This window comes from Zea mays, chromosome 9, assembly GCF_902167145.1.
Source record: "Zea mays cultivar B73 chromosome 9, Zm-B73-REFERENCE-NAM-5.0, whole genome shotgun sequence".
NCBI classification, from domain to species: Eukaryota; Viridiplantae; Streptophyta; class Magnoliopsida; order Poales; family Poaceae; genus Zea; species Zea mays.
In genome coordinates, this window is record NC_050104.1 from 49,799,443 (window position 1) to 49,827,012 (window position 27,570).

At 48.1% G+C, this 27,570-nt stretch overlaps 1 protein-coding gene across 3 annotated transcripts; it reads right to left on the reverse strand.

The window, feature by feature from the left end:
• Window positions 1-511: 511 nt before the first annotated feature.
• On the reverse strand, window positions 512-27,209 carry LOC100277914 (uncharacterized). Of its 3 annotated transcripts, none has more exons than NM_001279425.1 (10): window positions 26,938-27,209; window positions 26,754-26,843; window positions 25,274-25,539; window positions 10,378-10,466; window positions 10,185-10,288; window positions 9,842-9,944; window positions 9,674-9,749; window positions 9,469-9,580; window positions 8,354-8,885; window positions 512-865 (listed from the first exon to the last, which is right to left on the reverse strand). In NM_001279425.1, exons 1-10 carry the CDS (start codon window positions 27,155-27,157, stop codon window positions 775-777), a joined length of 1,683 nt encoding a protein of 560 aa, NP_001266354.1. In that variant the 5' UTR covers window positions 27,158-27,209; the 3' UTR covers window positions 512-774. The 3 variants fall into 3 exon arrangements, with proteins under 3 accessions (NP_001266354.1, NP_001278536.1, XP_020399197.1); NM_001291607.1 differs by having other exon boundaries at window positions 513-865; XM_020543608.2 differs by lacking the exons at window positions 26,754-26,843; window positions 26,938-27,209 and adding an exon at window positions 25,816-25,895 and having other exon boundaries at window positions 516-865.
• Window positions 27,210-27,570: the final 361 nt, after the last annotated feature.

Sequence of the window (27,570 nt, forward strand, 5' to 3'; positions counted from 1 at the left end):
CCCATATACCACACTACAACCATAAAATATCATTTTCTATACCTACTTTTCATCTCATATCAATTTTTCATTTACTAACAATTAATCGCGGACCCATAACACAGCAGAAGGGAGAGGAAACGAGCGCACGCTGCATCCAGCGAAGGAGAGGGGGGCAGTGGTGCGGCGTCTAGCGGCTGCCTATTGCGAGGGGGGGGGGGGCAGCCGCGGGAAGCGTCGCGGGTAGCCTAACTAGACTTGATCAAAAGGAATCTATCTTTATAAAAAAAACTTACAATTTACAAGAGGGAGAGCGAGTATAAGTATACATAGTTTTGTCGAATCAGTTTTAGGGTTTAGGGTTTTAGTATGTTTGTCTACTTGAACAGTGAACAAGACCAGCTACCGTATCTTAATTTCTTGAAGACAAGACTATAGCAAAAAATTGGAAGGGGCAAACATCCTTCCAAGCTGCACTGTTTCACTTAACTATACACCAATGTACCAAGATCCAGTTTAGACTTGATGAGAACAGCTAAAACACCAAGGCATGAAAATATCTACATTGATTGCGGAAAAAGTATGGGGAAAAGGTTTCCAGGTGCCAGTGTTCCCTCAGAATGTGGACAAGATGTCAAGATGTACTAAAGGAAAATAAACCATCGCAAGGAACATTAAGGCACAACCATTCCATTCTATTGAGAATTATTCAGATGGTAGATGCTCTGGAGCCAATGAGCTCCAAAAACTTTGAACAAAACTTTACCAATGCAAAGCACAGTTAGTTTGGAGGGATCAATCTTCTGGGATTCGCCATCTTCTCAAAGCCTTCTCAAGTGTCTCAGCTCGTTCATGGACATGTGCTGCTTCATCTTCCACCCAAGTTCTGAAATAAGATGGTATATGTGTAAGATCAGTACCAAACATCTTTTTTTCCTTTTCAATTTAGCCCAAGAGTACCCATACAACAAATTAGGCCTAGTTTAGGTACTCTAGTAATGAGTGGGATTGGAGTGGATTGAGATGTATTAAGAGAGTATTTGATCTATTGGGGATTTACACCCTCTCCAATCCCTCCAAAACACTCTAATATCAAAGTATTCAAACTAGGCCTTAAGGGGTTGTTTGGAAACAAGAGTAATGGAGTGGATTGAGGGGGCCAAAATTCCTTACTATTCAGGGGGTGTTTGATTTCTAGGGACTAATTTTTAGTCCCTCTATTTTATTTTATTTTAGTCCTTAAATTGCTAAATAAATAAACTAAACTAGAGTTTTAGTTTAGGGACTAAATGGAATAAAATGGAGAGATTAAAAATTAGTCCCTAGAAACCAAACACCGCCTCAATTTTGAATAGTAAGGGATTTTAGCCCCTCAATCCACTCCATTACCCTTGCTCCCAAACAAGCCCTAAATGTGAACTTATAAATACCCCAAAGTACCAAGTCTAGATAGATAAATGTTGTACAGTTGGTATCCAGCACCGACAACACATTTTACATTTTAGGGTTTGTCCATGTAAAAACCTCAGTCCATGTATTCATCTCAATACATATATGATGATAAATGTTGTACAGTTGGTATCCAGCAACGACAACACATTTTACATTTTAGGGTTTGTCCATGTAAACACCTCAATCCATGTATTCATCTCAATCCATATATGATGGGATGGATTGATATAGAATTATGATGTGGAATTGAGTTAAAATCCACACGAATCCACCCAAACACACATGGATTGACGATTGAGTTAGATACCAAAGCCTTAGAAAACATCAACGGCATAGTGCTGTCACTGAAACAACGTGTATATTATTTTTCGCATTAAAATTGCATCAAGGGACCCCTATTTCCTTTAATTAACACAAATGCAGATGAGCAGATTTACCAGCATAAAAGCTTGGTATGGTTCAATATAGTAGAAATTGATTCTGGAGTTTTAAAACTCGGCCTAGGAGGTAAGATAGTCCCGAACATTGAATTAAGAAATATAGGTCGAGAAAACCCTCGAACTGCCCCACTCATACACATCAGCCCTGTAGCTCATGTGACCATACACAACGGCACCATAGGCCATATGAGAACCTTGAACCCGACCAAAACCAAGGTTGACCTTAGACATGTGCTTTGTCGTAGGAGAGACGAGAGGATTTGTTCAAAATTGAACAGAAATGAATTTTAGCCCCCCCTCAATCCCCATCTCGCAAACAAGTCCTAACGGTGTTAATTCAGTCCACAAAAAGACGTTTGTACCCTTGCAACATTTCCCCACTTTTTATTAACTGATTATAAATTTGCCCGTATTTTAATATGAAAGTTTGGAATATAATCATAACATAAATTCGATCATAAATTTTGAAAAAACAATATTTTAACTTTGAGCTTAAAAATATTTCAAGATTGATGAAAATTAATTTAATATTAAATTTTAAAAAACAAATGTCAACATTTTAATTTTAATTTTGAAAATATTTTAGTTTTATTATATTTTCAAAAAAATTAAAATGGTGTCAGCTTTGTCAAAATTTAACGTTAAATTCAAACTTGTTATCAATTTCGAAAAAGTTAAAATATTGATTTCAAAAAATATGGTTAGATTTATGTTTTTTCTTGAAAAGCAGAGGAGAATTGCGCCCCATTTATATATTAGGAGGAAGGAAACAAAAGGTCTCGAGAAGACCCAAAATACAAGACACTCCTTACGAAGGCTAGAAGCATACATGTAGGGATCCATAACACAGCAAAAAACTAAAACAACCTAGCTGAAGCCCCTAAGCAGTAGGAGAAGGGGCAGCCAAAAAGTAAAGACCTTTGGCACCCATTTTTGCTTTTCCTCATCTACAAACTCAAGGTTAGATTTATGTTATGGTTATATTCCAAACTTACATATCAAATGAGGGTAAATTTGCAAACAGTTAATAAAAAGAGGGGCAATGGTGCTAGGGTATGAACGTCTCTTTGCGGGCTGAGTTAACACATTAAGCCGCGATAACGGAATAGGGGCAAAATGGCTTTGTTTCAAAAAAAGGGGCATATGTGCAAACTTTAAAAAAACAAGGGTAAAAACAAAGTTGCAGCCCCACCCGAGTACTGGCAACTATGCAATTGCCCCCTCCATTGTTTTTCAATGCAACCAGCAAAGAAGGTACAAACCAGATAATCCAGATAATCATGCACAAGTGCACTATGGATTGGTCTCCACGACCACCGATGATTCGCAGATTTTTTAGGGATCGCCCCATGCAACCACATTGATGTTGTTAAGTATATCTCTACTATATTTTGTTAGAGTACCCGTTTAGGGTTTTGGGGTTAGCCCCTTGTAATTACAGTTACCCTGTTTAATGGGCCAGGCCCAACAACCTGAGTCTATTAATACAACTCTCAACCCTGAGTTAGGGTTAGGGTTTCATTCCAACTTGGTACCAGAGCCAATTTTCTCCCACCCCCACAGCCGCCAGACTCTTCTCTGTCTGTCCACCCCCACTGCCGCTGGCCTCCTCCCTGTCCGGCCGCACTCCCTCCTCTGGTCGTCGAACCTCCCACCATGGACGCCTCCTTCCCCAGTGTCGGCCAACCCTAGGCCGACGACCCTTCTCCACTGAACAAGAGTCGCGCCGCAGTCCGCATAGTGGGCGAGCCCGCGCCCGGCCGCTCCTTCCCTTCCACCTCCGACCACCCTTGGTCACGAACGCGCCATCACGCCACCGTCGGTCCTGCCCGCCCTCGGGTTGCCCCGCTGCCGCCCCTTGGCCGCCGTCTTCTTCGCCAGTGGTGAGCGCCCTCCCCTAGCCGTCGAGGCTGTGTCCAGCACCCCCCTTCCCTCCTCCCGCCGTCAGCCCGGCCAGGTCAATGGCGTCCTCTTCCTCCTTCCTGTGTGCGGCCACCTCTCTCATGGCCGTCGCGACCACACTAGCTCGGGTGTTCCCCTTCCCTAGCGTGTCGGAGTGATCTTCCTTCCCCTGCTGCGGCCAACCCTATTCTCCACACCCACACTGGCAGCGATACGCGCTCTTCGTGTTGTCGCCGAGCCCTTCTCCAGTACTGGCGGAATCACCATTGTCGCCTTCTCCGACGCCAGCGTGTTGCACCCCACGACGTATGGCCTCCTTTCCTCTACGCTCGTCGGCCCAAGCATGCTACCTCTAGCAGCCACCTCTGCGGTCCCGCTAACCGCTGCCGGGCTGCTCGCAGGCGTGGACCAGCCATGAACCCTGTTTTTCGTGATTGCGTCGAGCTCCACCCTCAAGTGGGTCGCTACGTGCCTGGGCCACTTGTTTTCCCCCGTGATGGGATTGCCTCCCTGACAATCGAGTCCTTGTTCTCTCCCTCACCTCTCAGTGGCTCCGTCAGAGCACCTTCCCTGGCTCCTTGCACACCATGCCTTCGACCACCCCCTCTTCTCCCATTGATTGGGTGGTCGACCCTGGAGCCTCCTTCCACACCAGTCCTACCCCCAGCTCATTATCCCACTACCATCCTCCACTCCCCTCCCATCCTTCATCTATTGTTGTGGGGAACGGTTCTACCCTCCCGGTCACCTCAATAGGTGTATCGGTTCTCCCGGGACCAGTGTACCTTAACGATGTCTTTGTTGCTCCCCATCTTACTCATCCCCTTCTCTCGGTTCGTCGCTTCACTAGTGACAACCATTGTTCTATAGAGTTCGATCCCTGGGGGCTCACCATACGCCACCTTCCCACTCGTGTCGTGCTCGCCCGCTATGACAGCTCCGACCCCCTCTACTCTATTCACTTATCCTCCACTTCCCCCACTAGTGTATCCTCCCCCCATGCTCTTACTGCTGCCACCACCTCCGCCATTTAGCATCGTCGCCTCAGTCATCCTGGACCTGACGTGGTGTCCCAGCTCTCTAGTCGCTCTGACATCTCTTGCAGTTAGTGTCCATCTAGACACCTCTGTCATTTTTGTCAGCTTGCTCGTCACTCTCGTCTTCCTTTTCCCACTTCCACGTTCAGAGCTGCTCAGGCCTTTGATCAAGTTCATTGTGATCTCTGGACCTCTCATGTCCTCAGCCTTTCGGGTTACAAATACTACATGGTCATTCTGGATGACTTCTCTCATTTTCTTTGGACTTTCCCATTTCGGCTAAAGTTCGACATGTTCACCACCCTCACTTCTTCACCTGGGTCTCCACCCAGTTTCGTCGCCCGGTCCATGCCCTCCAGTGTGATAATGGTCGCGAGTTCGACAACAACTCTCGCTCCTTCCTCACCCATGGCGTCTAGTTGCGCCTCTCCTGCCCCTACACCTCTTCTCAGAAGAGGTCGGGTCGAACCCATCATTCGCACCACCACCAATATGATATGTTGCCTTCTCTTCTAGGCGTCTCTCCATGCCAGCTACAGGGCAGAGGCCCTGCACACCGCCACACACCTCAACTGCCTCCCCTCGAAGGCGATGAGCCACCCCACTCCCCACTTTGCCCTGTATGGCACAGCCCCCTCCTACGACCACCTTCGCGTGTTCGGTTGTGCCTGCTATCCCAACAGTCCCGCCACCGCTCCCCATAAGCTATCTCCTCGCTCAACTCGCTGCCTCTTCCTCGGTTACTCCCCTGACCACAGGGGGTATCGTTGTCTTGACCTCGTCACCCACCACATACTCATCTCTGGTCACGTTGTTTTCGACGAAGATGTTTTACCCCTTGCTGGCTCCTCCCCACCCACCGATCTCGACTCTCTCCTTAAGTCTGATTCGGTTCCCCTCCCACCCCGGTCGCTCTGGCCTACTTTTCCACAAGGTCAGACACCACCGGTCGCGCCTCTACCCCCACCACGTGTGGCCCAGACGCCCCGCCTTGTGTCGTTACCCATGCGGCTCCGATGCCACCGCTCGCGTCTCTACCCACGCCACGCGCGGTCTCAACGCCTCCGCTCGCGTCTCTTCCCACGCCACGCGCAGCCCCGTCAACCCCGCCTATGCCACGCGCGGCTCCGTCGACGAGTGTGGCCTGCTTTGCAGACCCCGTTCTGGTCTACCACCGCCGCCGGCAGGTCACTCCCTCAGCCCCCACCAAACCAGCCCTGTCGACGAGCGCGGCTCGCTTCGTCGACCCCGCCCTCGTCTACCACCACCACGAGCAGGCCACTCCCTTGGCTCCCGTCGACTCGTCGGCCCGCACCAAGCCTCCCGTGTACCACCCAGTCGCCATCCACTGTAACCCCAGGCACGTCCACACGATGGTGACTCGTCACGCAGTCGACGTTCTGCGCCCTATCAATCGGCTGATCCTGACGTCTGACGCTCCTCTGGACGCATCCTCGGTCCCCTAAACCGTTCGCGGCGCTATTGAGGAGTACGAGGCCCTGCTAGCCAGCCAGACCTAGGACCTGGTTCGCATCCACCAGGCACCAACGTGGTCACCAGCAAGTGGATTTTTTGCCACAAGCTGACCTTGGATGGCTCCCTCGACCGCTACAAGGCCTGTTGGATCCTTCGGAGCTTCACCCAGCGCCCTGGAGTCGACTACGACGAGACCTTCAGTACCGTCGTCAAGTTCACCATTGTTCGAGCTGTTCTCACCCTCGCCCTCTCCCGGACCTGGGCGATTCATCAGCCCGATGTCAAGAATGCCTTCCTCCACGGCACTCCGACGGAGATTGTCTACTGCAGCCAGCCCACCGGCTTCGTCGACTTTCCGGATCTAGTCAGTCGGCTGAACTGCTCCCTGTACGGCCTCGAGCAGGCGTCGCGAGCCTGGTACAATCGCTCCGCCTCCTACTTGGCCTCCATCGGTTTCATCGAAGCAAAGTCGGATACGTCCCTGTTCATCTATCGACGCGGCAACGACATCGTCTACCTCCTGCTCTACGTCGACGACATTGTGCTCACAGCGTCCACCGCCGACCTTCTACAGCGCACGATCGGCGCCCTTCAACGGGAGTTCGTGATGAAGGACCTAGGGCCTCTTCACTTCCTCGGCATCACTGCCAAGCATCGGCCTTAGGGTCTCTTCCTCCATCAGTACGCCATCGACATCATGAAGCGAGCTGGCATGTCCGACTACAAGCCCTGCTCCACGCATGTCTACACTCAGGTGAAGCTCTCTGAGGACGATAGGCCCCCAGTCGTCGACGCGGCGTCCTACCAGAGCCTGATCGACGCCCTCCAGTACCTGACCTTCTCCATGCCCGACATTGCCTACGTCGTCCAGTAGGTGTGCCTGCACATGCACACCCTGAGGGAGCCCCACCTTACCGCTCTCAAGCGGATCCTGCACTACCTTTGTGGCTGAGTGGCTCCCTCGACTACGGCCTTCTCCTCCGACCCTCCCCGACGTTGAAGCTCGTGGTCTACACCGACGCTAACTGGGTTGGTTGTCTCGACACACGCAGGTCCACTTACGATTAGACCATGTTCCTAGGCGTCAACCTCGTCTCCTGGGCCGCCAAGCGGCAGCCCGTCGTCTCCCGCTCCAGCGCAGAGGCCAAGTACTGCGATGTGGCCAACGGCATGGCAATGGCCAATTGGCTACGCCAGCTTCTCCAGGAGCTCCACAGCCCCCTCTAGCGCGCCACCCTCGTCTACTGCGACAACGCCAGCGAGGTCTACCTCTCCACCAATCCCGTGCAACATCATCACACGAAGCACGTGGAGATCGACATGCACTTCGTCCGCGAGCGTGCCGCTGCCAGTGACGTTCGGGTTCTCAGCGTCCCAACCATGCTACAGTTCGCCGACATCTTCAACAATGGGCTATCGTCGAGTGTATTCGCCGATTTTCGATCTAGTCTCAACATCTGTACAGGATAGAGTTGAGAATGTGGGTGGTGTTAGAGTACCCGTTTAGGGTTTTGGGGTTAGCCCATTGTAATTACAGTTACCCCTGTGTAATGGGCTAGGACCAACAACATGAGTCTATTAATACAACTCCCAACCCTGAGTTAGGGTTTCATTCCAACTTATTTAAGTAGGAATAATCTCCCTTCGTACGTCTGGCGTCCTCTCCATGCGTGTTCCCTCCCTACAGCGCTCGAGCGTTCTAGAGCCACGTGGCAATAATAAAAAATAATATGGAGGGAGAAAGATATTATAAATATCTATATAATAATAATTTGAAAATAAAAACTAACAATAACAAATGAAAATTTTTGAATAAGACGAACCGGTCCAATTAGTGTCAAAAAAAAGTCAGGCGAATCATAAATTGGAACCGTAGCAATGTGCGGGCAATAATAAATGAAAATTTTTGAATAAGACAACCAGTCAAAAATTAGTGTAAAAAAGTCAAACGAATCATAAATTAAAACGGAAGAAATAATATATAGAAACCGTAGCAATGCACGGACAGTTAACTAGTTAATTTGAACATGTGATTACCAAAATATTAAGGTTGTATAGAATACATACCTTAGCATTGTAAGAGCTTCCTTCTCAGCTTCAAGATATGATTTAGCTTCATTGACAGCTTGATGCTTACTGGTCATGTCAGACAACTGGTTTTCCAAAGTTTGCTGATCAGCCATGACCTCTTCATTCTCAGTTGCCAATCTATCGTACATGCCATCAACTTCTAACCTTAAATTTATGAGTTCCTGGTTCTTGCGTTCTAAAGCTGCTCGTTCTTTCAACAAGACTGCTAGTTCCTCTTCTCTGTCTGCCCTCTCATTTGCAAGCTCATCCAACACATGTTGAAGATTATTGTCAACTTCAAGAGCCCGTTCTTGCTCCGTTTTCATCTTTTCCTCCCATTGTTGTTGTATATCTCCCCTATTAATTAATTCTTCTGTTATTTCAGCTATAACAGAAAGACGGGCTTGGTTATCTGCTTCAAGTCTATTTAACTCTTCCTGAATTGCTTCCTTCATTCGACCACTGGTCAGCGCAGCAGCTGCTTGCGCTTTAGTTACAGGTTTGTGCGGTTGAAGGCGCCTAGTATTTCCTGTAATGTTCCATGATTTTAGAGAGAATAAAGATAGCAAGAATATTGATGTATGTCAATTGGCCTTGCCAAGATTGTAAACCATAGTCATGAGCTGCCAGAAGAGGGTAAGGCCTACTAGGAGCAACAAATCAGGTACTGCTTGGTAAGTTCATACATGACCAAGTCAGATAAAAAATATTTTTCAAGAGAATGACTAAAACTAGCTAAGCATGGCAACCTCAAGTATAAGCAGAAAGAGTACGAGTTTGACATTTAATGTCAAAGCAATCACCTCAACATTGAGGCCAAACCAATGCAACATAAAGTACTAAGTAGTAGATAACAGTTCTGAGTACTGCCGCATTCATTTGAATAGAGGACAAAAAGGCTTATGCCTCCACTTGTGAACAGAAAAGTGAAACATATTAACATAACTTGAGAAACACCATTAGAAGATGCCAAAATAAGTTGCTTTTGATCACTATAATGGTCAATCTAAATACTAAAAAGGAGGTCCTGCTGCTCTACTATTTTTCTTGCATGTTGCAGAAATTTACTCGCATGTAACTGAAAAACACAGATAAATATTAACAGATCATACCAAAAACTCTGCTGATGATGCTGTTTTCACCAGCCATTAGCTCTATGAGCATGGATGGAGACACATCTGGGCAAGCACGCAGATCCAAAATGCAAACATTTTGACTCAGCATCTGGACTGTAACCAGAGTCAGAATTTACAAAAAGAATGAAACAAAGCATCTAACTAAAGTTGAAAGAAAATATCAAATAAAAGACATGAGTACCTTTTGGTCTATTTCCAATGCACATGGATGCTCCACAAGCACTTTCCAGTTGACAAGATCGAAACGAGAGAGGTAACTACAACAACAAAGATCAAATAACCAAGAATCACATTTCAATTATCAAATTGAACAGTACGAACAATCAAATGCCATATGTTAAGCTAGTACCTATCAGGTAGGAACAAGGAATTTCCCTGGGAAGGAGAGCCAGTTGTTAATGTTTCCAAGGAGTTTGACAACTTGCTGGATATTATACCAGATTCTCCTAAAGCTTTCCATCACCAATTCAGAAATTAGATTTTTTTTTACAGTGTCAGCTACTCAAATAACATAATCTGGAACTTCGAGAGAAGCTAGTGTAAGGAAAAAGAAAAGAAAATGGACAATATCGTAAAAGTTTCACTACATGTTACACTGGCAAATGCAACGCGGAATAGTTAGATAAAGAGGACTGTCTCCAAAATGTAGGAAGACCTTCTAGAATACCAATATGATAAATACTGCAACTTACATTGGATATACAGGAAGTCTGGGTGGTCTATATTTACATCATCAAAGGCACATTGGACTGTGCCAGAAGTTAATTTATTAGGAACAATTCTTTGCATCTTTTTCCTACAAATTGCAAAAAAATGTAACATAAAGAAACTAGCAAACGCGATGCATAGCTTTAAAATATATTGTATACTCTCTTGCCCCATTACCTCTCAAACTTTGAGCACAACTTAACAAACCATCTTGCAAATTCCTTCCGTGTACAAAAATCACTGGAGCTAACATCTTTCTCAATTATCTGATCAAACACAGTATATGAGTAAAACATAATTAATATATGGCTTCCTAATAAATGTTGCCTACAGTATAAAATTAGGAATGAGTAATCATACATGAAACAACATCACCATTGAAACAGCCATACGTAGGTGATAAGTTCAGACTACTTGTAATAATTTAAACAGCAATATGTTATGTGTATTAAATTGCATGCACCGACCAGTTCAACCGAAAAGCTTAAGTTGATGGTCACTTGCATTCTAACATGCCTCGTACATGGAATAGGAGCAAGCAACAATTATTTTATTTAATTATGTCAACTAGGATTGAAACTCGAGACCTTGGGCTTTGATACCATATTAAGAACGATATTAAGAACGATATTAAGATTGACATTAAGACCGATCATAGGATCGACATTGTCCCGAATAGTGGGTTCAAACTGACAATTGTCACAGACTCACACGCCTCTAAATTTTGATTCTTAAGACATGCCCCGAGCATCATTTTACAATTTCATGAAGCACTCATATGCATGTTGTGAAATAATTGCTTTGATTGCTTATGTTATAACTTGAGCTTATGCATTAAATAACCACAAAAGTAACATAGAATTGTTGTGATGCTTCCTACCATAAGTGAGTTTCATAAGGAATGAGGTCAACCTTTTTCATCTATACCAATATATAATCCACCAGTTTAAACTTGCAAAGCCCACCCAACCAAATCACCGCCACACCCATAATCTCCACTAAATCCACCAAACAAACTGCACACAAACTTAACACGCCATCAAAACCAACTGTTCAGATCGCTGGATAACCCCCTCTCCCTTACTCAAATCTAATGGACAATATTATTTGGATCATCACTCATCCCTCCCCCTCTTCCATCCACGAGCACGCTCCCTCGACGCCCGAGGCATTTCATGCCAAGCGACGCCCCACGGCGTCACGGAACGCCTACGCGTCGCTCGCAAGGTCGTCAGCCCCCACCAGCGCCGCGACAACGAGCAGAAGCATGGGGACCGGAGAATGGAGGTGTCGGGGCCGCCACGGTGGGAGCGGCGGCGACCGCATCTTAGCTAGGGTGGCGAGAGCCAAGCCGGGCCGAAGCGGAAGGAGACAAGGCGGAGAAGGGTGGCATCTATTTCGGGGGGAGGGGTGTTGGGTGGTCTGCTTTGTTGTTGTGTGGGTGGAGGTGGAGTCTAGCGTGCGGAAGAGAAAACCCCTAAAAACTCTCGTGCGCGCTTAGCGGAATGGGCCTTGGAGAGTTGGGAAATTCGCGGGCAGGATTCATCCTAGGGTTGGAAAGTTGCGCTGCTAGAGATTGGTGGATTTAGTGGAGATTATGGGTGTGCCGGACGACAGGAACAGGAAATAGCATAATAGGAGGAAGCAAGGGCCTAGGTGGGAATGGGAACGGAGATGGGGTTTCCTCTCCGAAAAGGGGAGACCGTCAGACCGGGAGAGGATCCGATGAACAGGACCGACGCACTGGGTGATTTGGTTGGGTGACTCGCGTTGTCGCCGCTGTCGACCCCTCACCTCCTCTCGGGGTCGTAGCGTTAGCACAGGCTATATGCTACTTTCCATTAATATGCTTTTAATAAGTTAAGTTCCAAGAAAAATCGCCTCGTCTTAAGGGAGAGACATGTTTATTTAATAAAGGCAATTTTTGAGTTACGTTGGCTATATGGTTTATAAAGGAGGGATCCTCATATTTTTATCTTTTATGTAATTTATGGAGCTTTCTCTGCAGATTTTGTAAGATGTATTTTTATTAACCCCTCTTCTCTCACAGACATGTGGGTCCCGTATGTCAGCCGTCGCGCCCATGCCTAGAAAAAAACCTAGCACGTCGCGCGCTCCGCTCTCTCTACCGTGTGGCCCCGCCCTGTCAGTCCCTTCCCCTCCCATGCTGTCAGCCGAGCACGCCCGTTGGGCAACAACCGCAATGCGCGTCAGTTGCCGCGATAGATTGGCCACCATGGTCGTGCTAACAGCCTCTGTCCGACTCTCCCCCAACCCACACGCTCTATTTAAAGTCATTGGCCCCGTTCCCCGAACCCTATCTCCTCTCCTCCACCATAGTCGTCGTTGAGCTTTGCTTCGTCGATTCGCCGTCGTCGTCCCCCTCTCCGGCCGAATGGGAGCTCACTGAGCTTCGCCTTGTCCCCCTCTTCGTCTCCTGGCCCTCTGTTGCCTTCCCCAAAGCCTCGATGGACTTTGTCCGCGCGGAGCTCCACCCACCAACTCTGCTCAACGCCAACAAGCCCCCTCCACTCCTCTCTACTGCTCCCCGTCGTCGTGGTAAGCCTCAGCGAGCCATGAGCTAGTGCATGGACACACTCTCCTCTCCTCTCTTCTCGCTGCTCCGCCCAGACACATGCCTCACCACCGGCTCGTCACGTCGTGCGCATTCTGGCCACACCGTAGACGTGAATCATCCGCGCCTGCGTTCCAGCCTTGGCCTCGGGTCAGTTTTGACCTAGCTGTCGGCCAACCTGGCCTAGACCAGCTTGCCAACCGAATGGGCTAGATGAGTTTCGGTAGGAATAGTGTAACACCGGGAGAAAATCCAAGAAAATTCGTTTTCTATTTTCAAAAAAATGTTTGAATGTTGAAAAAGCTATATCTTGAATTTGCTTGATCCAAAAATTATGAAATTTGTGTTGTGGCTAGGAAATATGTTTGTCTTCAGTTTAAAAATAGTTTTGGCATATGTTACTGTTTAGACTATACTTCTATTTATTTAACTAGGGTTTGCTCTATTAAATGCATAACTTACACATCTTCTACGCAAGTATTTCTAAATGGTTTCCTGGTGATCGTATTGCTCATCGGCGAGGCCTTCGTCAGGGTGATCCCCTTTCTCTTATGTTGTTTGTGATGGTTATGGGTGTTCTTAATAGTCTTTTTAGGGCAGCTGAAAGCAGGGGGCTGTTACAAGGTTTAGAGGAAGCTAGGGTCCGGAATAGGCTTTCGATCTACGCTGATGATGTGGTGTTTTTTGTTAAACCTTTGGTTGAAGACCTGAATTGTGTTAGATTGATTTTGGATTGCTTTGGTGAAGCAACGGGGCTGGTAACAAATCTGCGCAAAAGTTTTGCTATACCAATTAGGTGTGATGGGCTGGAGGTTCAGGCTGGCTGTAATATTTTGCAATGCAGCTCGGGATCCTTTCCGTGCAGCTATTTGGGGCTGCCTATCTCTGATAAGAAGCTAAGGAGAAGGGAGTTTATGGTGTGGGTTGATAAGATTGCTGACCGGCTTCCCAACTGGAAGGCTCGTTTGCTCAGTCTGGCTGGTAGGACAGCGTTAGTGAGGCATGTGCTCTCGGCGATTCCTGTTTATCTCCTTATGGCCAGAGTGTTCCCAAATGGGTGATCAAGTCCATCAATAAAATCCGGAGGGGGTTTCTATGGAAAGGAAGGAAGAATGTTAACGGTGAAAGCTGTCTTGTTCCTTGGGAGATAGTTACAAGGCCTCAAAAAAATGGCGGCCTGAGTTTCTAATTTACAATTCAAAAGTTGGGCTTTATAGGTGAAATGGTTATGGCTGCAAAAAACTGATCCGTCCAGACCATGGCATGGAATGAATCTTCCTATTCAGCAGCAAGTAAGACAGCTTTTCAATCTTTCGGTCTTAACTATGGTCGAAAATGGGACCACCACTCTTTTTTGGTTAGATAAATGGTTGAATGGGAAGGCTATCTTTGAAATTGCACCAGATGTTGTCTGTTTGGTGGACAGTAGAGTCAGCTCTACCAGGACGGTTGCTCAGGCTATGGACAACTGGCGATGGGTTAGGGATATTGGGAGTCATCTTTCTCTGGTTGGGCTGCAGCTGTATTTGAAGTTATGGGATGTAATTGGAGAGGTGACGCTTTCACAGGAGGCGGGCAGGCTTGTTTGGAGGCACACGGCTTCTGGGCAGTTCTCCTCAAAGTCCTGTTACAATGCCTTCTTCTTGGGGTCCATCTCCTTTGAGCCTTGGAAACGATTGTGGAAGACTTGGGCCCCCTAAATGCAAGTTTTTCCTTTGGTTGGCTATAAGGAATAAATGTTGGACTACAGACAGACTCCAAAGGAGAGGTTTGCAATACCCGGTGTGTTGTCCCTTATGTGATCAGGAGCAGGAAACAGTTCAGCATATCCTCTGCACCTGCAGTTTTTCTAGGGATTTTTGGCACCTCATTTTGTCGTCCATCGGGCTTGGCAACCTCACTCCGATTGTTGCTGAACAGTCATTTGCTGAGTGGTGGGGGAAGGTTTCTAAAAAAGTGCATAGGTGCAAGAGGAAGGGCTTCAATACTGTCATTATTCTTGGAGCTTGGTGCTTATGGCTCACTCGTAATATTTTTTGATGGAGTGAGCCCTTCCATTAGTTCGACTAAGAGGTTGTTTTTAGATGAATTGATCAGTTGGAATAAGGCGGGAGCGAAGCATTTAGACAGTTTGGGGATTATTGTCACCTTAAATAGGGTCTAGTAGGGCCTGTCAGGCTTCCCCTCCCCTATGTTTTCACCTTGCTGGGGTGCTGGAGAGGAGGCTTGAGGGTTTGGTCTTGGTCTGTTTTTCTTTTTCTGCCCTCTGTGTGTTGTATTTCGGTCCACTTTGGACCTTTCCTCTCTTAATATAATGATGCGCAGCTCTCCTGCGCGTTCGAGAAAAAAATGTAAAGTAGTAAAAATGGTAAAACCACTTTTGCTGACTTTCTTGTATGCAAGGCTGCCTAATCTGAAATTTTGGACCTGGAAATAATATATTCTCTGTTTATGCTTTTATTTCACATATATTGCTTGGAAAATGGTTTAATGTGTAGAAATACATTGATGCATGCTAAAAATATGAACTCAGTTTTGATAAGTAGATTTGTTAGTTAAAATAACCTTGCTGTTTTTGTAAAGTAATGTTTCCCTGTTATGTGTTAACTTGTTCTCTAAGTAATCTAAAAATGAAAGTAGATAAAGGATAAGTGTGCATAAATGATGAAACAAATGAAGTCATCTTTTCTATTTTGTGAAAGTATATATGGTGGTTAATGTCCCTTGAAGTTGGGAAATGTGTTAAGCTTGTTTTTCATCTCTATACATGTTATGCACCCCTTAACCTCCACCCTTGTGTTGTATGATGTGATGTTTACTCCATATTCTTGCATCATCCATGTTCATAACATTCTCATGAGCACTGCGAAGAACCAGCAAGAGGGAGAAGGGGAAGGGGCGCGTTGAATCAGGGCGGCGGCGGCCAAATCAGCGTGGCGGCCCCAAATCGGGATGGCGGCTGTAAGTAGAGGGACTCTAACTCTCATCAAGAGGATGACACTATGAGTTGGGGCAATTTTTCTGTTTATTTCCTCAAACACTACACAATGCCATACCCATCTAAGGGTTGGAGACACATATTTATAGCCCTAGAGGCTGCACTACCACACCTTCTCACACACACTACACAACAGGATTGTCCTCTAGATGCTAAAGAGACTACAGAGGACAGTCAAAAGCGACTGCTGTCCTTTAGATGCTAAAGAGACTACAGAGGACAGTCAAAAGGGACTGTTGTCCTCTAGATGCTAAAGGGACTACAGAGGACAGTCAAAAGGGACTGTTGTCCTCTAGATGCTAAAGGGACTACAGAGGACAGTCAAAAGTGTCTCTCCCGAGGAGATCACCGAGCAGTCGAGCCAGCCAGAGCGCCTAAGTCGAAGCAGTGGAGGCCGCTATGTACTCGGCCTCGTAGCTGGACATGGCCACCACCTACTGCTTGACCGACTGCCAGCTAATGAGGCACTTGCCGAGGAAGAAGAGGATCCCGCTTGTGCTCTTGCTAGTGTCGATGTCACCGGCATGGTCGCTGTCGCTGTACCCGACAAGGTGTGCCTCCCTAGGACACCTCGGGTAGTAGAGACCGTGGTCGAGAGTCCCCGCAACATAGCGGATGATCCTCTTCACAGCCTGTTCATGCTTCGTCGTCGGTCGCTGCAAGAACCGACTAACGTAGACAACGGAGTATGCCAAGTCAGGCCGTGTGTGGACGAGGTAGCGAAGGCTCCCCACAAGACGTCGGTACTGTGTAGCATCCACCTCCTCCGTCGTGCTGTCGCGACTCACCTTCAGCCTCTCCTCCATTGGAGTGAGAGCTGGGTTGCAGTCGGTGAGCCTAGCCAGCTCAACAATGCGCTTGGCGTAGGCAGTCTGGCGAAGTGTGATCCCGGAGTCTCCCTGGTGCACCTCAATCCCCAGGTAGAAGGAGAGATGCCCCAGGTCACTCATTTGGAAGGTGGCCTTCACCTCTTCCTTGAACGCTGCCACCTCTGCATCCTTGGCGCCGGTGATCACCAAGTCGTCGACGTAGACACCCACCAGCAGGGCACTTCCTCCATTGCCCCGCCGATAGATGGCCGCCTTGTGCGGGCTTGGCGTGAAACCCATTCCTTTGAGCGTGGAATCCAGCTTGGCATTCCACGCCCTCGGTGCCTGTCGCAGGCCATAGAGAGCCTTGCGCAGGCGCAACAACTTGCCCTCCTTGCCAGGGATCGCAAAACCTGGCGGCTGGTGTACGTAGACCTCCTCCTTTAAGTCGCCGTTAAGAAACGCCGACTTGACGTCCATGTGATGAACGTGCCAGCCCTGTTGGGCTGACAGCGCAAGGAGGAGTCGCACGGATTCCATCCCTCTTCGGTTTGAAGACCCATTTAAGGGTGATCGCGCGATGACCATGAGGGAGATCAGCGAGCTCCCAGGTGCGGTTCGTCTCAACCGCGTCCATCTCCGACTGCATCGCGGCACGCCAAGCTGCATGTTTCTCGGCCTCCGCGAAAGACCGAGGCTCACCATCGTCGCATGCAAGATGCAACTCTCCTGCCAGAATGCGAGACACCGGGCCCAGCACCGACGGGTCGATGAGAAGGCCCTCCACCCTTCGATACCGCAACGGCTCGCCGTCGTAGCACGCGTCGACGCGCTCCTCGTCGTGGGAGAGCGGGGTCACGAGCTCCACTGGGTCGTGCTCGACACGAGCTGGTGTCGGAGAGGACGTTCCCGGAGAGGGTATCGTCGGTGCTGGAGTACGTGGTGGCGAAGAGCTCGCTGTAGCCGGAGGCGTGGCTGGAGTGCGTGGCGGTGAAGAGCTCGTTGTAGCCGGAGCTAGAGAGCATGGCGCTGGAGTCGGTGGAGACTTGGGGGCTGGGGTAGACCTGCTCGGAGAAGAGTTGCCTACTCCCCCAGCTCCCTCAAAGTGGACGTACTCGATGGTGAAGTCGTACGTCGAAGTCGTGCCGTCGTCCACCGCCTTGTCCCACGCCCATCCTCGCCCTTCGTCGAACACTACGTCGTGCGCACACGCTGTGTTCCTGGGTCAAGGATGCGGTAGGCCTTCGAGCCCTTCGCGTAGCCAATGAACACCCCCAGGGTGCTCCTATCGTCGAGCTTGCTGATGTGGCCGAGCTCCTTGGTGAACGCGAGGCAGCCGAAGACCCGTAGGTGAGAGATCGCCGGCTTGCGCCCATGCCAAGCCTCGTACGGTGTCATCCCGTTGAGAGCCTTGGTGGGCGAGCGGTTGAGGATGTAAACCGTTGTCACCACCGCCTCTCCCCAGAAGACAACCGGCATTCCCCTCTGTTTGAGGAGAGCCCGAGCCATCCCCACAACCGTCTGGTTGCGCCGCTCGACGACACCGTTCTGTTGCGGGCTGTACGGCGCGGAGTAGTGGCGCTGAACGCCCTCATCCGCGCAGTACGACGCGAACTCAGCCGCCGTGAATTCGCCGCCGTTGTCGGTGCGCAGCACGCGCAGCTTGCGGCCGCACTCCGCCTCCGCAGCGAACTGCACACGCCTGATGGCGTTCGCAGCTTCTCCCTTGCTACCAAGGATCATCACCCACATGTAGCGGGAGAGATCGTCGACGAGCAGCAAGAAGTAGCGTCGTCCTCCTGGTGTGGCTGGTGTCACCGGGCCACACAAGTCCCCATGCACGAGCTCGAGCCTCTCATTGGCTCGGAAGCTCGACTGCTGGGGAAAGGGGAGTCGTCTCTGCATTGTCAACACGCAGACATCGCAGAATTGCTCCACATGGTCAAGGCACGGCAGGCCTCGTACCATCTCCTTGTTACTGAGCCGCTTCAGGGCCTCGAAGTTAAGGTGCCCGAAACGCTCGTGCCACTGCCATGCCCCGTCGTCTCGACGAGCAGCAAGGCAGCAAGGTTGTGCCTCCTTCACCTTGAGGATGTATAGTCGATTTGGACTCCTGCGTACCTTGGCAAGAAGGCGACGAGAGGGGTCCCAGATCCTCATGACTTCGTGCTCGACCTCCACGCGCGAACCGTTCTCATCCAGCTGTCCCAAGCTGATGATAGAGTTCCTCAACGCGGGGATGTAGTAGACTCCGGTGAGCAGTCTGTGCTCACCAGACGCGGCGGTGAAGACGACTGAGCCGGCACCCTCGATCTCTACGTCGGAGGCGTCCCCAAACTTGACGGAGCCTCGGACGCTAGAGTCAAGCTCGGTGAAGAACTCCCGTCGGCCGATCATGTGATGAGTGGCGCCGGTGTCGAGGCACCATCCTTCGATCATGTCTTTGTTGGAGCCGTCGACGAGGAAAGCGCGTGCTTTCGACTCATCAAGGTGGAGTGCCACTGCGGCCGGTGCCGCTGGAGATAGCTCGATGCTTGCATGTGCTAGGAGCAGAGCCTCCTCCTCCGCCTCCGCTTGTGCGACGTTGGCCTGACCACGTCGTGGATGTCGACAGTCCCTGGCCCAGTGGCCAAGCTTGCCGCAGTTGTGACAGCCGTCGTCTCGTGCCGGCTTCTTGTTGCCGACGGCGCCGCCTTGGGCACCTCCACGGGCACCACCCTCAGCATGTCCTCGCGCCCCGGCCTGGGCGCCTCCACGCGCCTTGCGCGGCTTGCCGCGTTTGCGGCCTCGTGTCGAGGAGGACTCCCCCATCTTCTTGTCACCCTGACAGGCCTCCCACTGCTCCCGAGTGAGATGTAGCTTCCTGCCGATAGTGATAGGCCCAGAGGGAGCATGTGGTTCGTGGCCGTCGACCACCTTGAGACGACCAATCGCCTCTTCGATCGTCATCGTGGAGAGGTCTAGCAGAGACTCGATCGAGCGAGCAATTTGCTTGTACTTCTCGGGGATGCAACGGAAGAGCTTCTCAACAGCTCTCTCCTCATCGTAGGTGTCGTCGCCGAACTGCACCATCTTCTGCAACAGAGTGTTGAGGCGGAGAGCAAAGTCATCAACATCCTCACCTGGATTGAAGACCAGGTTCTCCCACTCCTTGCGAAGTCCCTGCAGTGTGGTCTTGCGGGCACGGTCGCTACCGATGCGGGTCGCAGCGATGGCGTCCCAGGCCTCCTTGGCAGTCCGCTTCTGGGAAAGCGAAAACTACATCTCGGACGGGACTGCAGCAATGAGGGCATCCAGCGCCCGTCGATCCTCGTGGTAGTCGACGTCGCCGTACCGAACTGCTTCCCACATGTGGCGAACCTGGAGCCGTACCCTCATCACCGCGGCCCACTCGACGTAGTTGGTCTTGGTGAGGGTAGGCCACCCACCGCCGGGACCGATGTCCCTGATAATGGCCTGGGCCATGCGGCGACCATGGTACCGATCCGGGGAGGGAGAGTCGCGCCGCCTGTAGAGGCCGCGGTCTCCGTCGACTCGGTCGCCGCCGCCGGGAGCTCCGCCGGCGCGTCTACGCCCGTCTGGGCTGCCGCCGCGTGCGCCCTCGCCCGGAGCGCCGTCAGCGCGTTGGCGCCTATCTGGGCTGCTGCCATGCGCGCCCCCATGGGGATGTGCGGCTGCCCACTGTGCCGCCTGCTCTCGCGTTGCTTCCCTCGCCAGCCTGAGCTCTTCGTCGGTGTTGTCATCGACAGAAGCAGAGCTGTCAGCTCTACTGCCGCGCAGAACCTCGAGCTCTGCTGCCGCCGCACGTGCAGCCTCCGCTGCTTCTACTTCCGCTCTCGCTGCTGCTAGTTCCGCCGCCGCCAGCCGTGCTACCCTCGTCGTTGTCGCTGCAGCCGCCGCTGCTGCTCGCTCGCGTTCTTGTGTCGCGGCGACCTCGGCCTCCTGCTGGCGCCGCGCACTCGAAGTGACCAAGCGTAGGGACATGGTGGGCTAGTGAGGGGTCGCTGCGTGTGGAAGAGGCTGTCTCAGCCGAAAGGCTGCTCGTCTGAGCAGGAGAGGAAGGAACAGTTGGAGCTCTTGCTGCCGACTGAGTGTGGGGAGAGGCGCGGGAAGGAGATGAGCAAGAGATGTTTAGGCTGCAGGATAATTTGGCTCTGATACCAATTGTAAGTAGAGGGACTCTAACTCTCATCAAGAGGATGACACTATGAGTTGGGGCAATTTTTCTGTTTATATCCTCAAACACTACACAATGCCATACCCATCTAAGGGTTGGAGACACATATTTATAGCCCTAGAGGCTGCACTACCACACCTTCTCACACACACTACACAACAGGATTGTCCTCTAGATGCTAAAGAGACTACAGAGGACAGTCAAAAGCGACTGTTGTCCTTTAGATGCTAAAGATACTACAAAGGACAGTCGAAAGGGACTGTTGTCCTCTAGATGCTAAAGGGACTACAGAGGACAGTCAAAAGGGAATGTTGTCCTCTAGATGCTAAAGGGACTACAGAGGACAGTCAAAAGCGACTGCTGTCCTCTAGATGCTCAAGACTTATTCCATCAGCGGCGGCCCGAATCGGGGTCGCCAGTGCCTGAATCGGCAACGGCGGCGCCAAATCGGGGGTGGTGGCGGCTCCTTCGGGGCGGGGGCGGCTCCATCGGCGCGAGGAGGGCAACATGGAGGATATATGGGCTAGATGGTGGGCTGGGCCTGCTACCCCTTCCCCCATTCATTTTTCTTTTTTCTTTTTTTCTTTTTCTTCCTCTCCATGCTACTGTCTTGCTGGTTCTTAGATAGATAAGGCATCACCTTGCTCGCCTTAGGTTTCGCCTAGGCGTCCAAGCAAAGGTCCAACGCCTTGTCTCGCCTTACCGCTTTAAGAACTATGATGAGATGAAGTCTTTTTGTAGGATAATCAACCTCATTCTAGAAGTGTCCTTGTATAATGTTGGTACACTTGAAATGTTGATAAAAGTAATGCGAGACTTGAGCGGATTGTAGGGTCATGAGAATGGAGTCTCGATGGCATATACCGCTTGAATTGATTAAGGACCGTCCGTTGTTTTGTTGTGAGCAAATTTCCGTGCTACCACATATCCTTTTATGGGAAGGATGAGCTAATTACCTTAGTTGATTTGTTCCTATGGACACAGTCCTAGACATGTGGTCCCATGTGACTAGGGTTGTCCCCGGTGGACCTTTTATGGTAGAGGATGCCTAGGGTTGTCCCCGGTGGACCTAGGTAGGCATCCACATGAGCTAGGTGTGCATTCATATGTCTGAGGCTCTTTGTAAACGGTTGACATGAGTACCTCCTTGTTCACAGTGGATAAGTTATATGGTCCTTTCTCATGTGGGTAAAGTGGCACCCCCTTGCAAGGATTCATGAATCAATTTGAATTGTCGTGCTCACGGTTACGAGCAATACTCTTTGCCATTGGATACATCGTAGTGTTTACGGTTGTGTTTAAAAGTTGTAAATGTTGCTTTACTTATTGTCCTTACTCTGTATTATGTTGCAACTAAAACTTGATCGTGGGATGGGCAAGACAAGTAAAAGCAACTCAAAGGTATAGGAGTTGTATCACCCTTTAACTCTTAAAAACTAAGGACATGTTATAGTCGGCTTTGAGCAAATGTTACTTAACCTTTAAAGCTTCCCTTGCTACTACCACATGCATACTCCTTGTATCTATTTATATTGTGTAAGTCTTGCAAGTACATTCTTGTACTCATGGTGCTATGTTGGATAAGTTTGCAGGTGGGCCAGATGTTGTATATGGCTACTTCCTTCTTGTCGTTCCTTCGACGGGAGAGGAGTGAGCCATTATGGTCCTTGTTGCTTTTGTGGCTAATAAGCAATGCTTTGTGGACAGCCATATTGCTTATTGACCATTTTGCTATAATAAAGATGTTGTGCGAGGAGTTGGTGTCACCGTATAGTAGAGGGCTATGTCGTTGAAGAAGATGAAACATTGAACTTCTATTTATGTTGGGAACAAATGTATCTTAGCTTGATGTAATATTGCACTTTAAAATTTTGCTCTCTTGGTTGTATGGTAATGTGCAACTTGTGAGGTACATGTGTCAATCCTGGTGTGACATGTACTGGGACGATAAGATTTGCCTTCGTTTTAAATGGGTTGTTGTGCGACCATGTACCTTTTGATGTGGTGACTCATGTTAATAGCCAAGGCGTGGGCACATGTCTTCTCTAATCATGATGGAGTGGTTACCAATCTATTTAGACCGAGTGCAAATTGGAGGTTCCCCCACAATAAGGCAGAGGCAGAAGACTCAACATGGCTAGGTAGCATCTCTGCCATAGCTTGATTTTAGTGCATCATATTTCCATCTTTTGCATCTCGGTTTTCCCTAGTACTTTCCCATATGTCTCCACCATAAATTGAGCTATGAAGCTCTATCGTTGTAGTTGTGCCACACCTTAATTTATATCCGTCCTCTACTGTGACAAGAGTCGCTGGTTGCCACCCCATTACTATGGAGGAACATGTTGTTGCTAAGATCTGGGAAGCACCCAACATTGAAGAGCACCACCGGCGACAGATAGCATCACACTGTTGACAGTGCAGCCACAGCCAATACGGAGGTCTCCAATGGAACCAAGAATACTGGAGCAAAGACATGCACAAGAGCAGCTAACTTTACCAGCCATGGGAAACAAATTTGGGCAGCAGTGAAGTACTGGTGATGCTGATGGAGTTGGGAGCAGAGAGAAACGAGGAAGAAGGAAACTGTAGGTAGCATGCATATGCAGTGAGAGAGAAAGACTAAGGTCTCATTTGGATTCAAGGAAATTTATAGGAATTTTAAAGGATTTGGATCCTAAGCAAAAAAAAAAATCCTAGCAGGCTCCTTTGGTTGGTACAAAATAAAGGAAAACTTCCTTAGGGCTCCTTTGAAATGTAGGAATTGAAAAATATAGGAATAGGAAAAACGTAGGATTGTATGTGCAAATCAGAGGATTGAAAAACGTAGTAATATTGAGTGGAAGGTTGTTTGGTTGGGGCAAGGAAAAACGAAGGGTTCATTTTGCATGAATGTCAAGCTTGGATAAAAACAATATCAAATGGGTGCTTTGTATGTGTTTTTCTCTATTTAAATTTGGGTAGGACAAGCTATAATGGGCCATTAGTTGCTAGCATTAGCATTCCACTTCTCGTGCTTCGCGTGTAGGAATTTTTCCAAGAGCTCTGAGTGGATGTTAGAAATCCTATGGAATCAACACATAAAGAGATAAAATCCTATGGAATATAATTGGTGCATCATGCCAGCCAAACTATAGGATAGGAAACTTTCCTATTCCAACATTATTCCTTCAAAATCCCTGTAATCCAAAGAAGTCCATAGGATTTAGTTCCACCATATTGATTCCATAGGAAAAATAAAATGAGCTCCGACCTCATGGAAAAAATCCAAAGAACGCTCCCACGCTTGGCTCACCCTCCCGTGCTTGGGATGGGATGGAATGGAGAAACACTCGTCCATAAATAACTACTTGCATTTTTGCATAAGGCTGCTTACATTTTTGCATAAGGATAGGCAGCTTGCATTTTTGCATAAGGCCGGTCCTAAAACCTTTGGTTTACTGTTGTTGTAATAATTATAATATATGTGTATGCAATAACCCAACGGCTAGAGAGCCTGAGCCCACATGACCAAGCAACGGCTAGTTTGAAACTTAAAAAATTATATTTCAACTACTTTAGTTCCTTTATTTTTTTTCCTGTGGTGCCAAACAAGTCATCCACCAACTTCCTTCGGTTTTTAATTCCATAGGATCCTAGAAAACATATCTTCTATTTCCTGTGTTTTTCCTATTCCCATGTTTCTGAAATCCCATGTTCCAAAGGAGCTGGGCTTAAAGTTGTATGGGCCAGAGCACAGAAGCCCATCTAGGGCTATTTCAGAGGGCTTATCCCAGCTCCATAAGTACGGCTCCCTGCTACAGTTACATGGAGCTGCCAGAGCTAGTGTTAGTTCATTTTGGTGAGAGAGAGACAAACAGCTTCATGCAACAATGCACAAGATTACATAGAAACTGGGTCTGTTTTGGGTGGAGAAGCTTTTGTGTGACAATGCACAAGATTACAATGACCTATGCAACCCAACCAAACACCAACATATTGCATGCAGCTAGACTGGCTTGGGCTTATGCAGGATTCGAATTTTCCAAGGAACCAATGACACACATTATGTACCGAATCCATTTTTGTAGCTTTGTATTCATCTTTTATAAATACTCATTTGTAGCATACCAAAGGTAATAGATCCAGATTAGATGAAACCACTCGATCTGAACTAACACCTTGACGTATGTTTTTAGAAACCGGGTACCCGCATCCCACTCAACCATGCCTAGTTGACCTAGATTTCTGGTTAGTATGGCTCAAAACAATACGAATGAATAGTAAAACTAAGAACATACATAGATGCAGTGAATATTGATTTCCCACCAAACATAATATGACACTAGTGTTTAGAGATGAAACAGCATTGGGAAGGTAACAAAAAAACATTTTCCACAGTTGTTTGATACAAAAATGTAAGAGGAAATAGTGCCTTATGCACAACGCAAGTCATGAAATGATTTCCTTCATGCACGGTTAAGATAGTTTAGCAAACTAAATCTAGTAGGCAATAGTTCAGAATGCTAAAGTACCTGTAGTTTCTTCAATACAGATAAAGCCTCCTCATGCACAGGATCTGTAGGAACTCCAAATGGAAAAGGGCTGGCAATTGTTGTTCTGTAGTTTTGCCTTGAATCATCAGTTATTGCTTCAGCCTTCTTATCATGCGTTGCACTAGAAACTTCAATTTCATCAGATTCCCTGTCACTTGCATCCTCCTTGGTTGTCTCTGTTGACTCTATTGTTGGCAATTTCTCTTGAACATAGTGTAATGGAGCAACAATGAGTTGCTGTATACCTGAAAATCAGCACCATTCCATAATTCAATTTGTTCTCTTCCAAAAAGGACCCAAATTCTCCAAAAAAAAAGGAAGGAAACAGACTTCCCTAAACTGCAAATCCAAAAGGAAGAACAGCTACCACCATTATTGCAATAATTTGCGATACAAAAACGTTTTCAAAATAGACCAAATTGTAACATTGCACACATTCCTAAAGATTGTTACAACATGAACGTTCTTTCTATTATACAAATTTTTGTTTCTTTCAAGAGTGCAAGATACGATGAACATACCCCACTCACACCTGTGTGCACATCCTATGTTTCCTGCTACACACATCAAAGGTTCCTGCTACACACATCAAAGGTTCCTGCTACACACATCAAAGGCTGTGGAGTCATGATTCGATCTCATTGAAAGTGAACATGCACGTATCATGCACACAGATGTGCTGGTTCTGAGAAAGAAAACATATCTCGTGCACATGGAAGATTGGTGCACATGGTGCACATATTAAATCATCACCACTCATTTTAGATCTAACGTCTCTATTTGTTTGGTATATTTTGCTAAGGACACCCTCCAATGTGGTGGTGTGTAGTGGTGGAAGGTGTTATTTGTAAATTGAATGATCAATTATAGACGTTAGATTTAAAATAAGTGGTGATGATTTAATATATGCACCATGTGCACCAATCTTCTATGTGCACCAGATATGTCCTCTCTGAGAAATGAGGCATGCTAGTGACGAACTGAGTCTAACATGAAACCTTGCAGACCAGAACTCCAACAACTAGGTCATGTTCCTGTCCAGTGTCCACATATCCACTTGATATTAGCTGCTGCAGATATTTCTTAAGCTGTCATAGCTTTACATCCCACTACAAAACCTAACTAAAAATTCAATTAGACACCTTTTGTAACCATATTTTTCAAGACGAACTGAAGGAGTAAGCAGTAAAAGGATTATATCATGATAGAATCATAGTGGTAAACCCACTTCAAATATGGAACATGGATCCTGGCAATGTAATACAGTTGAGTAATATCAAAGGTTATCGCTTCACAGGTAGACTAGAAGATACATTGCAAGCAAATGTATCACAACCTTCAGAAAATTTAGAAATAGATTAAAAGAACAAGGACAGCAATCCACAGTTGAAATTTCAGAACCACATGGACGCAAAGAGGGGAATGAATATAGTGAAGCTACAGAAGCTAATCAACTCACGCTTCTGGGAAGATGGGAAGCGCCACGCCAGCCCAGCCAAGGCGATCGCCGCAGAAGCTCCCAACCCAACCACGACAGCTCTCTTAAACCCTACAAATCAACAACAATATTCGCGATAAAAACAGAACATCTGCTCGAAGGAATAATATTTCACCATTGACTTGTCTAGAAACGATAAGTTTACCAATCCTCCCCCTCGCCTGTTTCATCGATTTCTCGTACTCGGGAAACCACCAGCCGCCGACCCCGTCTTCGGAGTCACCGGCGGCGGGAGACCAGCTGGTGCCGGCTGCAGCAACCCGAGCGGGCACGCGGCGGCGTAGGTGAGGCCGCAGCTGTGGGAAGAGGATGGTATCAAGCCGCGGCGGCGGAGAGAGGCCGAGAGAGTAGAGGCCGACGGCCATGCTGGTGAGGAATCGAGGTCGCTAGGGTTTTGTGAATCGGGTTTCATTCAAGTGTCCATTTCGGGTCGAGTGTATCATATACGACTTTTTTCTCCATTTGTTGTAGCAACATGTTTATAGGATAGAAAGCACCGAGTCGAGAACATGGGGCCACGTCTACCATTCCTCCACGCCACACAATACCTTAAGCTAGAGCGCTAGAACTAAACATTTGTCGTCCACTCGACCCCCAATTCGACCCGCCAAAAAAAACTGATTCGATCTGACCCGATTAACATAGCAGATAGGTAGAGGCTATAGTTTTTTAGTCGTAATAATTCACAATCCAGATACATGTCATGATTTTTTATTTAAAATCTGACTGAGCCCGAAAAAAATCGATTCAAAACCAAAAAATCCGACTCAATATGTCT

Bases quoted from the DNA above. Each gene is read 5' to 3' on its own strand.
- LOC100277914 (NM_001279425.1), bottom strand. From the start codon at position 27,157: ATGGCCGTCGGCCTCTACTCTCTCGGCCTCTCTCCGCCGCCGCGGCTT. The intron at 9,945-10,184 runs GTAAGTTGCAGT...GGTGATGGAAAG, and splicing joins AGACTTCCTGTATATCCAAT to CTTTAGGAGAATCTGGTATA. The intron at 866-8,353 runs GTATGTATTCTA...ATCTTATTTCAG, and splicing joins GAAGCTCTTACAATGCTAAG to AACTTGGGTGGAAGATGAAG.